The sequence below is a fragment of the Symphalangus syndactylus genome, chromosome 10 (assembly GCF_028878055.3).
Source record: "Symphalangus syndactylus isolate Jambi chromosome 10, NHGRI_mSymSyn1-v2.1_pri, whole genome shotgun sequence".
Classification (NCBI taxonomy): domain Eukaryota; kingdom Metazoa; phylum Chordata; class Mammalia; order Primates; family Hylobatidae; genus Symphalangus; species Symphalangus syndactylus.
The window spans coordinates 29,318,015-29,332,508 of record NC_072432.2 but is presented as its reverse complement, the minus strand read 5'-3'; the positions used below and the strand labels follow the sequence as shown (position 1 = coordinate 29,332,508).

General features: G+C 35.3%; 1 protein-coding gene across 6 annotated transcripts in view; it reads right to left on the bottom strand.

The window, feature by feature from the left end:
* The window catches only part of COL25A1 (collagen type XXV alpha 1 chain), a 514,179-nt gene that overhangs the window by 260,068 nt on the left and 239,617 nt on the right, over positions 1–14,494 (bottom strand). For 3 of the 6 annotated variants that reach the window (XM_063611090.1, XM_063611088.1, XM_063611089.1), the window contains exon 3: positions 226–278. In XM_063611090.1, the coding sequence (XP_063467160.1) occupies positions 226–278 (53 nt within the window). The remainder of the gene's footprint in view (positions 1–225; positions 279–14,494) is intronic. The other 3 variants (XM_063611091.1, XM_055296768.2, XM_055296769.2) reach the window with 1 other exon arrangement.

Here is a 14,494-nt window from a genome sequence, read left to right as displayed (position 1 = left end):
TACTAAACTGCAATTAACAATACTTTGCAAACTTCTCCTTTTTACAGTTTGATAGAAATAAGGAGAAGATTAAAAAATAATAAATAAACAAATAAAAACTAGGTCTAGCAGAGAAAGATTTAAACACACACATATAACCTCCAACAAGACAATATTATCATTAATTAGGAAGAACAGATGTCGGAACTTAACCAGAACATGAGTGACACAGAGCAGCTGAAAGACAGACTTACCAGATTCTCCTCTTCGGCCTCTCTTACCTCGTTTCCCTGGAGGGCCTGAAATACAAAGGATAATTTTTTTAGTGTAGTTTAATTTTTTTCCTGGTTCCAAAATAGCTAGTAAATGATTTATATATTTTTTCTCATTGTTTTTAACTACCAACTTCAAGAAAGGGATCAGATATTTGTAAAGGTCAGTATTGTCTTTAGTGTTTCAGCAAAACTCTTAAGGTTCATTTAATTATAAAAGCTACTCTAGATACATGATCATCTAGTGTTACTTAAGAAAACTAATGACTCGGAATTTTTGTTCATCCTGCTTTAATATCATCAATAAAGAAAGGGTTTGCTAAGAAAATTGGTAGTTGAGTTTTATGTTTCTAAGAAATATTTCTTTTCAGTATATGAATAATTAAAGTACTAATTAATAATTTAGAAGTACTAAGTCCAAATGATTTATAGTTTCTTTTCAGTCAGGTCCATCATAATTTTCTGAAAATGCGTAGTTAGCAGTTAGTTAAATGTATATATTAGTAATGGAAAATAATCCTTACAAATATTTATATTTCATTAAATGTGAATATATTGGAATTTCACCGATCAACAACCACCTGAATAAAATCACAACCTTTTTAATAGGACAGTGTTTAGGTAGTAATTATAGGCCTGATTTTTCTACAAGGACAAGTTCATTATTGTCATTCAATAAATAGTTAGCCTTTATGATGATCCCATTTTAAAAGCAGAGAAAAAAACTTGTTGTTTTTTTTTTTTCGGTGAGTTACTGGTAAAGACCACCAAGCTAGTATGTATCAGACTTCGCACAAGATTCTAGACATTCATGGCTTTCAAGCCATTATTCTCAATTATATAATTTCTGTCCTCATTTCCTTGGGCAGGAGTAGCCTTGCACTGAATTATGGTTCAGGCAAATAGAAGAGAATAATTAGCCCACAATGAGAATTGAGGTCCTATAATATTTGCCAGGAGAAAAAGGCCAAGGAAAATACAGAACTGCCTGATTTTAAAGAATGAGCTGCTAAGTAGGACTGATGACTTCCAAACTTTAGAAAGTTCAAGACACAAGCAGCACAGGCCTTAGTATCCAGGCGACTTTCAATGTGATCCTGAGCTACCGGCTCCCACATGGAAACACTATCATGAGAAACAAAAACATCAGTGGGGCAGTTAGTTTCCTCCAAGTCCCTTATGCAGAATAAGTATGACCATCTGTATTTTGTAAGAGGTTAAGAAACAATTAAGCAATAAAACCTATTGAAAATATTAGGAGAATAAGCTTTGTAGCAAAGTCCAAAACCGTCAATAGAAATTTCAGATTTCTTTCTATATTCTAGAATAAAGGGATGTTTTCATCATATTCAAGGTATCTTGGCCAGATTGGGAACAGGAGAAGAATCATATAAATCAGTAAACGAGCCCAAAGAACCCTAAAATGTACGAAAATATAAAGTTAATACATCTGTTCAAACACACGTACATACACACACACACACACACACATATACATACAGACATAATCTGATATATAAAACTTCCTTAAGACTAAGAATTATATTTTTTCTAGTACAACATCACTTAAACTCAGAACTCTCTAGCAACTACTATATACTTATAGTGTCTGTGGTTCACATGGTAGGACCATTAGAAGCCATTGTGGAAGAGATGACAGATGAGAATTTTCCAAAACTGAGTATAGTAGTCCTATGATTGAACTTATATTTCAAGTGGCATGTAAGAATAATTCACCCTAACCATGTGGAAGGAGAAACTTAGGAATATTCAAAGATTAAAAAAAATGTTAGGAAATACCAGAGGGAAATCATAATGGAAAGTACTTTGACTGACCGTTGTCTTATCTACAACAATGGTGCCAGAAAGGCCCAGCCCTGATTTGTACATGTCTTAGAGGCCTCTAATTATTACTTATTTATTGGGAAGTAGCTTATTTGCCATTTTCCCCCTGAAGAATGTGTCTTTCAACAGTGGATTTCATCAAATAAAAACAATAGATTGCACAAATGTTTAAGAAATAACTTGAATAAATTTTTATTTTATTTAACAGACAGAAGATTATGAAAAAAATGACTAAAGAAGCACTCACATCTTTTGAAGAAATCAAAAACCAAAATATGAATATTTCTGAACATATCTGGATTAAATATTCAATCAGAAAGTTTAAAGAAATGAATCAAATGCTGTGGAAAATCTGCTGGTCATACTGAGAATTGAAGAACGGGATGCAAGCAAACTCAAATGGCACTTGGCAAGACACACATCTGTTGAATATGGTAGGGTTTTACAAAGAATGTCATAATATTTGACAGAGAAAATGAATTTAAACTAAGTTATGAGAAGATGGAATCTAAACTCTAATAAATTTACAAAGAAAATATTGGATTTAAGAAAAGCAGGTTATAATTATTATCAGAATCAGAAAACTGCAGGGAGCATTATACTGACCTCGGTGAACTAATAAATTATACAAAACTCTCAGAAAAGCCTAGATAAAGATCTTACTTACAAAGAGAATAATTTGATGTTTGAAGAAGTCTACTGTGCAGATAAGATAATTTGATCTTGATTCCGAATTTAAAGACAAAAAGAATAATAAAAATGAAATGGATGAGATGAATTTGGCAATGGATAGCTGGCAGAACAGAGTGAGAAGACAGAAAATCAGAAAAGAAAAATCAGACAAAACTGATGTTAACAATTGTCACAAAAGATAGTGGCCCTTTCCATTCCAAACTGAGTGATGAATTGTCAACCAGGCATGAGCTGTATGAACACATGCAGAACCTGGAACATGGCTCTCATTCACTAAACTTGGCCAGATCTTTACAACAGAAATTCTCAGTAAATTCTATCAGCAGAAAAACATGACTCTGCAAAAGAAACTGGTACAAGAACATGAATGGGAAGAGAAAAAAACAGAAGCTATCAGCAACAGAGGAAGTGAAAACTTACAAGCAGAAAATTCATTCAATGAAGAATGTGTTAGAGAAAACGGAGAGAGACGACAAAACCAGATTGCTCTTCAGGATTAGAAAATTCAGGACAATTGGTACTATTCATGCTTCAGAAAGAGTTCTTGCTAACTTTCAAAAATAGATGCAAGCTGTCAGTCTGTGATAGAATTAGTAAAAATTTGCCATCATGGTAATTATTTAAAAACCAATGACTATAAACTCAACTCCAGACAGATCCCATTCGTCAAATAACAAAGGAAAGCCTCCTAAACCACGCCAGTTCTTTTGGCCCATGACTAATATTGTTTGAACGCTCTATTCCTCACTAATGATGTATCCACTTGAAAACGCTCTTCTCTAAAGTTAGAAATGTACCTAGAAGGAAACATATGCCACTCCATGGGCCCTCACATGATCGTGAAGGTGGGTGGTTATTGGAAGTAGCTGGAATACCCTTCCCTAGCTCATCAGGTGAATTACCAAAACCTGTCAATTCTACCCCTATTACTTATATCTGTTCACTCTTCTCCACTCCTAAGAGTATAATATTTCAAGGTTGAGTTTAAACGTAATCTTTCCTGGTACTCCAAGAAGAGATTTTTTCACAGGGATGTTATTTGTCTTTGAAAATATTTTTACCTTTTATAAACATTTACAATAAACACACATGAAGCATTTAGAGAAAAGTTTCGGAATTCATCATTGGCTGGGTGTTTTGTTTTGACCTCTTGTTTTCTATTTCAACACACATTTCTGGCTGGGTCTGCTTTTGGAGAGCAGGTATCATGTGGATAAAAAGCAAAGGGATGGCTAACGCCCTGGGTGATTGTGCTTAGGTGTGTTGTCATAAACACCTGAGAATAGGGAGAAGGTGGCTATCTCATTACGAGAATGGCTTAACGGTCACCACTGACACAGGTCATTAGATAATAAATTCCTGACTGAATGGAGGAGGTAATTAATGAATATAAAGACACACACTAGGTCTTCAATAAATATTAGCTCCCAGTTTTACTTTCTTTATATTTTCTTTTTAGTCCATTGTGATTCTATTTGAGAATTTGATAAAATTTGACTATGTATGTGAACAAGATTGCAAGAGATTAATATCACCTTATAATTAAACTCTTCAAAGAGGCAATTTAATATACTAAAGACAACATGGAACACAGAGTTAAAAACCTACGGATTTTTCACTACTGTGTGAATTGAGCTGACTTTCAACTAATCTCTTTGATTTTAATCTGCTATCTGGTAAATAATACTCATTCTGCCCCATTTGTATGATTATTGTGAGGATGAAACTGTAAAGTGCTATTACATTATACTAAACAAGTGTTTCCTTCATTTTTCATTCATGTGTTGAAGCTTATAAACCATTTCCGTGCTATATTACTGTCATATTCATCAATAAGAATAGTAAGCTTTTTAAACATAGTAAGAATTCTAAAATAGTAAGATTTTGACACATTCTAATAAAAAGCTGAAACTTAGAAGTTTCATCCCCAGAAGCACAGAGAACTTCAAGTACATTAGATAAGAAAAATCATAAAATACCTCAAACCGTAGAAAATATTCCAAAAAAAATACTCTTATTCAGAGTTTTGGAGGCAGAAAATGGAGATGCTACAGCAAAGGAAAGGGCAGGAAACTGAACTTGTGGTCTGGGAGGGACAGAGTGAGGACGAAGCTGTTTGCAGATGGAGCAGCCCTCTTGATGGACGCACGCTGGGGTAGGGAAGTCTGGAGGACAAATGTGTGCAAACCCAAGATGCTCCTCCACCCCAAACGATCCCTGAACAGGTCGCCAACAGCTGCAGCTGGCTCTTGGGAGGGAGAAACCTGTCTGGGCACGGAGGAGACAGCAGATCATCCTTTCTGAACCAACCTCCCCCATCCTCCAGCTACGTTCAGAGACTAAACCAGGTTTACCTTCAGGTCTTCTGGATTAACCTTACAAGCAGGCACAGATTAATTTCAGAGCTCTCCCCAAAGTCCTCCCACCTGTTTGCTTGCTTAATGCCTGAAATTCCTTCAAGATGGACCAAAGCGTTTCATTCCACAATTAGAAGTAAAAGGCTTAAATGGCAATGCCTGGTAGAAGTAGAACACTAAATAAAATTTATTCTCTCCATACTCATAAAATGTCTGTACTACAACAGACCCATGAAGTCATATGAGCCAAAGGTTTTCATGCTCTGCTCGGAACCTGGACCATCAGAGCACCTCCAGATTGCCAAACTGAATTGCAACCGTTTAAAGTAAAACCTCCATGACTAAAACAAGTTTATAAATGATTCACATTTCTGCAAATGTAAAACTGAGCCCAGCAGAGGTGAAACAACCTGCCCACAGTCCCACACAGCAGATCCCAGCTTCCTGATTCCAAACCGAGAGTTCCGTGGCTCAACACACTGCCTGTCAGTTTTGAATTCACATTCCACAGACACAACCAGCCATAACCAGTGCGAACTTTCCAAAGTACTTTATTTTATCAATGGCCCACCTCGTATTTTTCGGACATCGCTACTTAGACAGATGTATTATTAATCTTTGTGACAGCCTTCCACTAGACTGTGAGCTCACGAAGGGAGAAATTCTCTTATTCATCCTTGTATCTCCAGCAGCAGGCATGAGGCTGACCACTCGGAAAACTTTAAAGGAGCACTGTCTATGAGCTATTTGATGCACACCAACGTTATTTCATACTATTATGGCAAAAACCACAATTACTTTTGCACCAACCTAATACATTAATTTTTTAGAAGAAATGACTTTTTTTATTCAGGAGATTTATTTCTCAAGATTTTCTCAATCAGCATGTACTCCACTGTATATAACACAGGGTTGTTTGTTTTAAATATCTTTTATGTGTTTATTTTTGTTTCAAATTTCCTCAAGTTTTAATCTCTGTGGAATGTCAGTTTATAAACGAAAGTTAATCATAATAAATAATAGGAAATAATTTCAGCTTACAATAGCCAAGTTCCATAACTCTCACTACAGAGTATTATTCAGATATACAGTAATCATTTTAAAGATAATGAGTTCAATTGAAACTTTGGAAGTCTTTCTCCCTTATTTTTAACAATAGAAAAGATATACTAACAAATGTTTGAGGGACTATTTTCTTACACATTCTTTAACTAATAAATGTATTTAAATTGTTTGCTAGAAGATTTTTACTGTATTTTGGTTACAAACAACAAAAATTAAGTTGCCAAATTTTTTTATAACCTAATCAGGGCAACATAATTTTAATAAAGTTATGAATATTTACAATATACTCTTCCCCTAAAGTGAGTAATTAGATTTGTTTTGTGAAATTCCTAGAGGATATTTTTCAGATCAAATAAAAATACCAAATATTTAATTTTATGTATAGTCCTTTCATAAGTATGCTTATTTTCAAGCTTTTATACCAAGGGATTTATGACAATTCCACATAAAATTTATAAAACATAAAGAATATGCAGAAACTATGTTCACTGAATGAAGATAAAACACAATAAAGCCCATGGAAGGTACAAAAAGATTTAAAAAAAAACTCTCTTCAAGTGGCTAATAAATGTGGGTGCATTATCAGTATATACATTAGACCACCTAAAGTCAACCAAGAGGATATGTATGTGTGTACTGGTTTAAATGTAAAATGTAATATTCCTTGGTGTAGTAGCCAGTACTTTAGAAGAAAATGGGTTAGTTATTCCAGAATATACTTCTCATTAGGAGAGTTTTTTGTTTGACACAGTCTTACTCTATCACCAAGGCTGATGACAGTGTAAGTGGTGTCGAACATCGCTACTTAGAGTGCAGTGGTGATAACAGCTCCTGTAACCTCAAACTCCTGGGTTCAAGCGATCCTCTCATCTCAATCTCCTGAACAGCTTCGGCTATGGGCACACACCACCACGACCAGCTAAGTTTTTTATTTTTTGTAGAGACAAGGTCTCACTGTGTTGCCCAGGCTGGTCTCAAACTCCTGGCCTCAAGCAATCCTCCTGCCTTGGACTCCCAAAGAGTTAGAATTAAAGGTGTGAGCCATCGTACCTGGGCTAGGAGAGTTACTAAGCGGCAAGGTATGCCCTTCTGGCAAAGCATGTTATCTTTCTCATGAAATGCACTGAGAGCAGGACTCTTATTTGTTTCTGTATTTTTTTTCAATTTTACTTATTTACTTATGGAGACGGAGTCTCACTCTGTCACCCAGGCTGGAGTGCAGTGGCATGATCTCAGCTCACTGCAACCTCCACCTCCTGAGTTCAAGCGATTCTCCTGCCTCAGCCTCACGAGTAGCTGGGACCACCACGCCTAGCTAATTTTTTTTTTTTTTTTTTTTTTTTTTTAGTAGAGATGGGGTTTTGTCATGTTGGCCAGGCTGGTCTCAAACTCCTGACTTCAGGTGATCTGCCGGCCTTTGCCTCCCAAAGTGCTGGGATTACAGGCATAGGCCACTGTGCCTGGCCTTGATTTGAAATAAAGTGAAAATTTTAACAATTGCTATTAAGATGTTTTAAGTAAATACAAATTAATTACATCAGAACTGTGGTAAATATAATTCTCAACATTATGTGATCATTAGAGTTATTTTTAAACTGGTTGAGTTTCTACTCCTGTGGAGAGAGGTCAATAAACCAAAATTACCTTCTAAAACTTCTTCCCAGTTATCACAGTGTAAGTTTAGTTCTTTCTGGTGCCAGGATTAAATGAAGCATGTCAAGTTTAACTGATAATTAGTTGCTATTTATTAATTTTATAAGTAGAAAAAACTGATCACATTCATGAGATAGCTGGAGACTCTCACAAGGACATACTGGAAAATACTACTGCACTTGAACAATAAAAGAAACGATTTCCAAACTGAGTGCAACGTTTTCTGGGCTTTATATAGATGCTTTGTTTCCAGAAATGGAATTCCAGAAAATGGGGGTTATCTTTGTTGCTGTTTTTAATATCTACATAATAAATATAGTAGAATATTCCATAGAAACTGTTCAAGACTACAAATAGCCTGATGTTGCAGTTCATTGACTTTAATGAGGTCTGATGTGGCACAGTTGTTATTTCTATCATTCTTTTCCCACACATAAAGTGTTTCATTATTATGGTACTAGAATGTTTTACCCCAGGATCCTACAGGGGATTTATCATGACAGCTTTTTTTATTCCTACTTGTGGGGAAGGGGGCTGCAAGATGTCAGAGGGTAGGGGTTGGCAAATAGGAGAGACATGATTCTTTGTGAGATTACATGCTATGTAACAAGAGTGGCTATTATCTATACAGTGTAATATATTAACATGAAAAACAGTTTCCGAGCTTGCAGAAAAATATTTTAAATTAGCTTTGCAGATTATATGTTTCTAATGGAACTAAGAGTGGTTACATTGTTAAGATAAAAATGTTAAACTAACAGAAAAAAATAAGAACAAAAGTTGAATGTAGTTTTTCAAATATTCAATAAATAAAATTATGTTAATTTTTATTTATCAGAGATTGAAATAATCTTCATAGAAAATTTAAAAAGTGGGCTAATAGAAACTAGGATTTGTTTTTATTAATGGCTTTGTGACACCACAAGCTTTTGCCAAATTGCCGATGGATGAATTAAACACAGCAGCGCCACATACACCATTACACATATGCAAATGGCCCAGATATTTAAGCGGGTGCTAAATTAATCATTTAGCATGATGCCAAAATTTCCACCCAGTAGTAAAAATACTCATAGAATAATAATACAGAACTGGTTTAACACTGAAAATGAGTGATGGAAAATGAATAAACAGAAAGGCAAGACAAAGCCATTCGAGTAAGAGTAGGAGTAGTTCAGAGAGAGAGGGTAACACAGAAGTCTGGACCCAGTGAAATAAGCAAGAAGACACGGGCATACTAAAACAATTAGTGCAGGAATGATAGCATGAGATCTGTTTGTGGAAGCCAGAGAACCTAGTGAGCCCCTGTATCATGTGGGGGAAAAGCACAAAATACTAGGAAATAATACAAGGGACAATGATGATGACTAATATTTATGAGTGCCATCACACACCTTGCACTGGGCTAAGCACTGTACATGCTTGGTCTCACTTATTTTTACTAGTTGTGTGATCTCAATACAATTTCGGAAAGTGATGATATAGATAGATTAAAAGATTTGCTCAACAGCACATAGGTAGTAAATGGTGGGTTAGGGATGTATATCCAGACAGCCTGACTCTTGGATTACAAATGCTGAAACTAACAATTTGGTCACTTATTAAACACACTATAGATCACTGTATTTTCTGATACAAAAACACACAACTGCCTGAAGGAAAATAGGAGATTTAAGTCAACTTAGAAAAAATATGTTCATGAGTATTTCTGAAGCCCTTTATTTAAAATCTTTGTTTATAGGCTTATTTTTAGCTTTTCATTTTAAAGGAAAAATAATCAAAAGAAATCACTGGCCAACAGTTAATAAACTTCTATTTTACAAAGTTAAAAAGACACTGTTCTCTCTTCATACACTGAGAACACTCATGGCTAGCCTAAGGGGATGTTATTAACACATATTTATGTTTAAGCTCAGTTAATATGTTCTTATACCATGCACAGCAGTTTTTACCCAGGCTGTTATATATATTTAAAGTGACAGAAATAAGAAAAATATTGAACTTTTAGAAAGGAGGGATATTGCCTGTCTTCTTCATTATTGCATTCTCAGTACCTGGCACATAATTAAATGTTAAATGGATGACCTTTTTTTAAAAAGGCTGAAATAACAATAACACTTCTGTAGTATTTCTGCCAGTTAAAAACAAAACAAAACAAAACAAATGGCAGAGTACAACTTTTGAAATCAGCCATAAGGACCTATGTTTGAACCTGTCTGTTCAACAAATTAGCTACATGACTTTGGACAAACTAACCTCTTAGAAACCCTTGCTTTCATCTTTAAATAAAGGGCTTCAGACTGTTTATAATGTAGATAATATCTATCTCAGACTTGTTCTAAGTGTCAAGTGAGATATTTTACCTGTGAGGTACTGAGCACGTAGCAGCTGTGAAGACACGGCATCTGTGCCCATAAAGGCAAGTGCTACTTAGGAGATATTTAGGTTAGGGGACTTTGATGAATTAGATAATCGGGGAGGAAAGAGCAACCTCTAATCCTTTTCAGCCTACAGTCCAGCCCTCACAAGCTTCCCAAAACGATCTGTCCCTTCCTACAATTCTTCCATGGCCCCCTTGACCCCCACCTCATTGCCCCCTTGCTATGCCAGACCCTAACAGTATCACATAGCATAATGATAATGGACATGTACTCTGGCAGATGAGGTAAATCATAGCATCTGTTTCATTTTTGTGAACATGTTAGCAGTTGGTCCATTTACATACATGTCTGGCACAGAGTAAACATTCTTTAGATGTTGCCAATTGTAATGATTTTTCACATCTCTGAATGTTTCTCATCTGTCTAGGAAGTCCTTTGCAGATGGTACCTTCCACACGTTGGGTGCTCAGTACCAACTCAGACTCAATTTTCAAAAAAAAAAAAAAAAAAAAAAACCATTTGGCAAAATGAGTTCATGGCTCTCAGAATTTGGGCTGTCATGACACAATTTTTCATTCACCCGAGCTTAAAATATCAAGGCAATTTTTTAGTCCTTCCCTCACATTCTTGTGAAATTTAGTGTTTCATCAATATTTTTCCTTGAAACAACTCTTGACTGTCCCTTTGTTTTCATTCCCAATGCTGATGCTATAGTTTGGGCCCATACTTTTCAACTCTAAATGCTTACTGGTCTCTCTCAAATCCATCTGCATAAACTACTAGGGTAATCATTTTAACCTATTTTCATCATGCAATTCTCCAGATCAATAAGCTTTCATGCTACATAAGTGAGGAAGTACTTACACATTGGTCCAACACACAAGGTTTTCTCCTATCTAACAAATTCAACCCTAAGTCTCCATACTACCTAAAAGAGTCTGTCTTGCCTAATCCTTGGTCTTTCATCACTCTTGTGCTCTCCTTACTTAAATCTAATTTCTAGAAGACATAATAGAGGAGTGACAATCCTTTCTCCTTTGCCATGTATTTGGCCCATTTTTCTCCTCTAGTATTTTTTCCAACCTACCCATGAATTGATTCCTGTTGTGACAGAAATTCTGCCTTCTTCACTATCACTACCAGGTTAATACAGTTCAATTTTAATAGAGTTGTTAAGTAAAAGTACAAAATTTTTAAAACTTTACTCCAGTTGCCTAAATAGGAATAGGAATAGATTTCACACTTCAAACTATAGTTTAAGGAGGAGCTGCTATTTTGTCTATTTAAGGAATTAATTTGCTCAATGCTATGATGTATTTGGAAATGTCATACATATAAAAAGTGCTCTACAAAATGCCAAATTATCTTGCTAAACTAACTGAGAACACAATGCAGTGTAGGTTAGGATTACGGTTGGCCTCCCATAGAAAATGCTAACATAGGTGATCTTCACCAGAAAATCAAATCCCATTTGGCCATTTAAAAAGATACTTGAAATCGCCTAGCCTCCCCCACTGAGTTTCATTGCCTCCTTCGGAATAAACACAGTTATTTCCTTACAGTTAAATCTCAGATTCATACTAACAGGCAAATTCCCTAGAATACAAAAACATCATGAGTAGATTTCTATGAATAAAATGTTTCCCCATATGATTTCATAATAATTCTAGCACTTTACTGCTGCTATATCTATCACACAGCAAGTAAGCATTTTCCAATGAAACTACAGACGGGCCAATCCAAGACATGATTTTAACTTCTGAGGTTGAGTTTCTTTTCTATGTTGCATAGGAACTAACACAGAATTTTTAAAAAATATCAAACGCCTTGATATACACACACTCTTTTGCCCTTAAGTAATAAAGAAAACATACACCAAAATTTTATTGGCTTTCCATCTGGCATCTTTCGTACTAATGAAGATGGGAAGCTTCAAAGCATGCTGAGGTTTGGACGAGTGTCAGAGGCCTAACTACAAGTGCCAATCAACTTAAAGGACTTATGAAAGGTCCTTGATCAAGTAGACCAAGAGCTCTGGGGCTAACTATCAGAGTGAAAGTTCAAGGATTACAACTTTAAGTTATGAGGGAGAAGGTAATTTCTAAGTAGAATTTGAGTTATTTTATTTTGCAACTTAACTATCATAAAGGTTTTTCATAAAATAGGAGAGTTTTAAAATATGGCATTTTATTATGATATCAAGTAACATCAGAAGGAAAACCTTCAAGGAAAAAATTAACTGTAGTAAATATAGAAGAATTATAATAATCGAAATAGAATGGATTCTATGAAGTCTATTTTATGCTCCTTAGTAAAATGACACAAAAGATGTCTTGATAAGATAGTCGTACAATATAAGTAAAATAAATTCTGTACACAAAGCTTTGTGTAAAATATATTCAATAGAATACATTTTCATTAATAATGATTCTCATATCCATATTTAAGAACAAAAATGAGGAAATTAGGATCTTAATCCACTTTGATACAACCTATATTCCATCCACATGCATATTTATGAATATGACTTAATCAGGTTTAATCATTCCTCATATTCAGCCTCCTCATTAGACAATCACTATTAAGAAATTCTTAAATTCTACTGGTAAGCTTTGAAGTTAGTTGTTAATACAGAGCATGAAAATGGATTACTATAAATAACATAAATCCCCAAGACACCTGATTGAATTTGATTGTTCTCTGAATATTTTATGCTGAGATAAAAATGGACATAACTAAAACAGTTCTTGACTGTTAAAATATTTTAAGTCAAAGAATAGCCATGAGTGCCTATGCCATCAACACTTTATGTGTATGTTTGGTTTCCTTCTGAAAAGGTCTCATGAATTTGTGAGAGATGCGAGGCCTAAAACAAAAACAAAATAAAAATAAAGAACAATGTTAGCCAATATATAATACAGTGTTACACTGCAAATGGCATTGATTATGCCACAGTTGTTCAGAGAAAAGTGTTGAGAAAAGGTTGTCGGAAAAGTGAAATTTTAATTTAACTTTAAAAAGTCAATAAAAGGCCGGCTGCTCATGTCTATAATCCTAGCACTTTGGGAGGCCAAGGCATGTGGATCACCTGAGGTCAGGAGTTTGAGACCAGCCTGGCCAACATGATAAAACCCTGTCTCTACTAAAAATACAAAAATTAGCCAGGCTTGGTAGCACATACCTGTAATCTCAGCTACTCAGGAGGCTGAGGCAGGAGAATCGCTTGAACCCGGGAGGCAGAAGTTGCAGTAAGCCAAGATCACACCACTGCACTCCAGCCTGGGCAACAGAGCAAGACTCCGTCTCAAAAAAAAAAAAAAAAAAAAAAAAAGAAAAAAGTGGATAAAAGAGGATAAGGAAGGGTAAAAAAAATGAGGCACAGCCCCAGTGCAGTTGTTCACATCTGTAATCCCAGCATCTTGGGAAGCGGAGGCGGGAGGATCACTGGAACCCAGTTCGAGACCAGCCTGGGCAACACAGTGTGGGACCTTGTCTCTAATAATAATAATACGTCATAAACACAGCTAGCCACATGCACTGCAGCTTACCATAAGACTACATTCACTGGAATTTTTATTTGAAATAAGACTGGATAAGTAAGCCCCATCCAGATTATTAAAGTCCTCAAATAGCAGGAGAAAAAGTTAAGAAATTATCCAATAAGTAACAGGAATCAAATATAGATAGAGTAGTAAGATAATGACATGAAGAAAGTGGTGTTTTGTGAGGACTAACCTGGCAGGAATTAGGGAAGCCAATTACGAGTCTCTTACAGAAGCTAAGGCACAGTGATAAAGGGACTAGTGACAAATGGGGACAAAAAATAGATACTGAAAGTAATACTTGACAAACAGAGTCAAAGTTGAAGGATTAATTGGATTTAGGAGGTGAATACAACAGGTTGAAAGTCAAAGATGGTCTCCAAGGATTTCAGCCTTGTAGAATAGAAAATTGGTGGTACTACTTACATATATTGGATAGAGTAAACAAAAGATCCCTCTGCCATTAACATGATAGTCAGATGTCAACCTTGGGCCTTGGAAACAGTTTCAGAATATTGGCATATTTATATGAATTAGATCCTCTGTGGAGTCTGCCTTTCTTCTTTTAACACGATATGCACAGACCTTTATAATTGAAGATTTGCTCCAAAACTTGGAAAACATTTGCTCTTGTATTTGGGCATCCATAGTATGCAAAGTTAGTTTTGTAGACATAATTACAAAGTTCTATAAGTAAATGGATAATA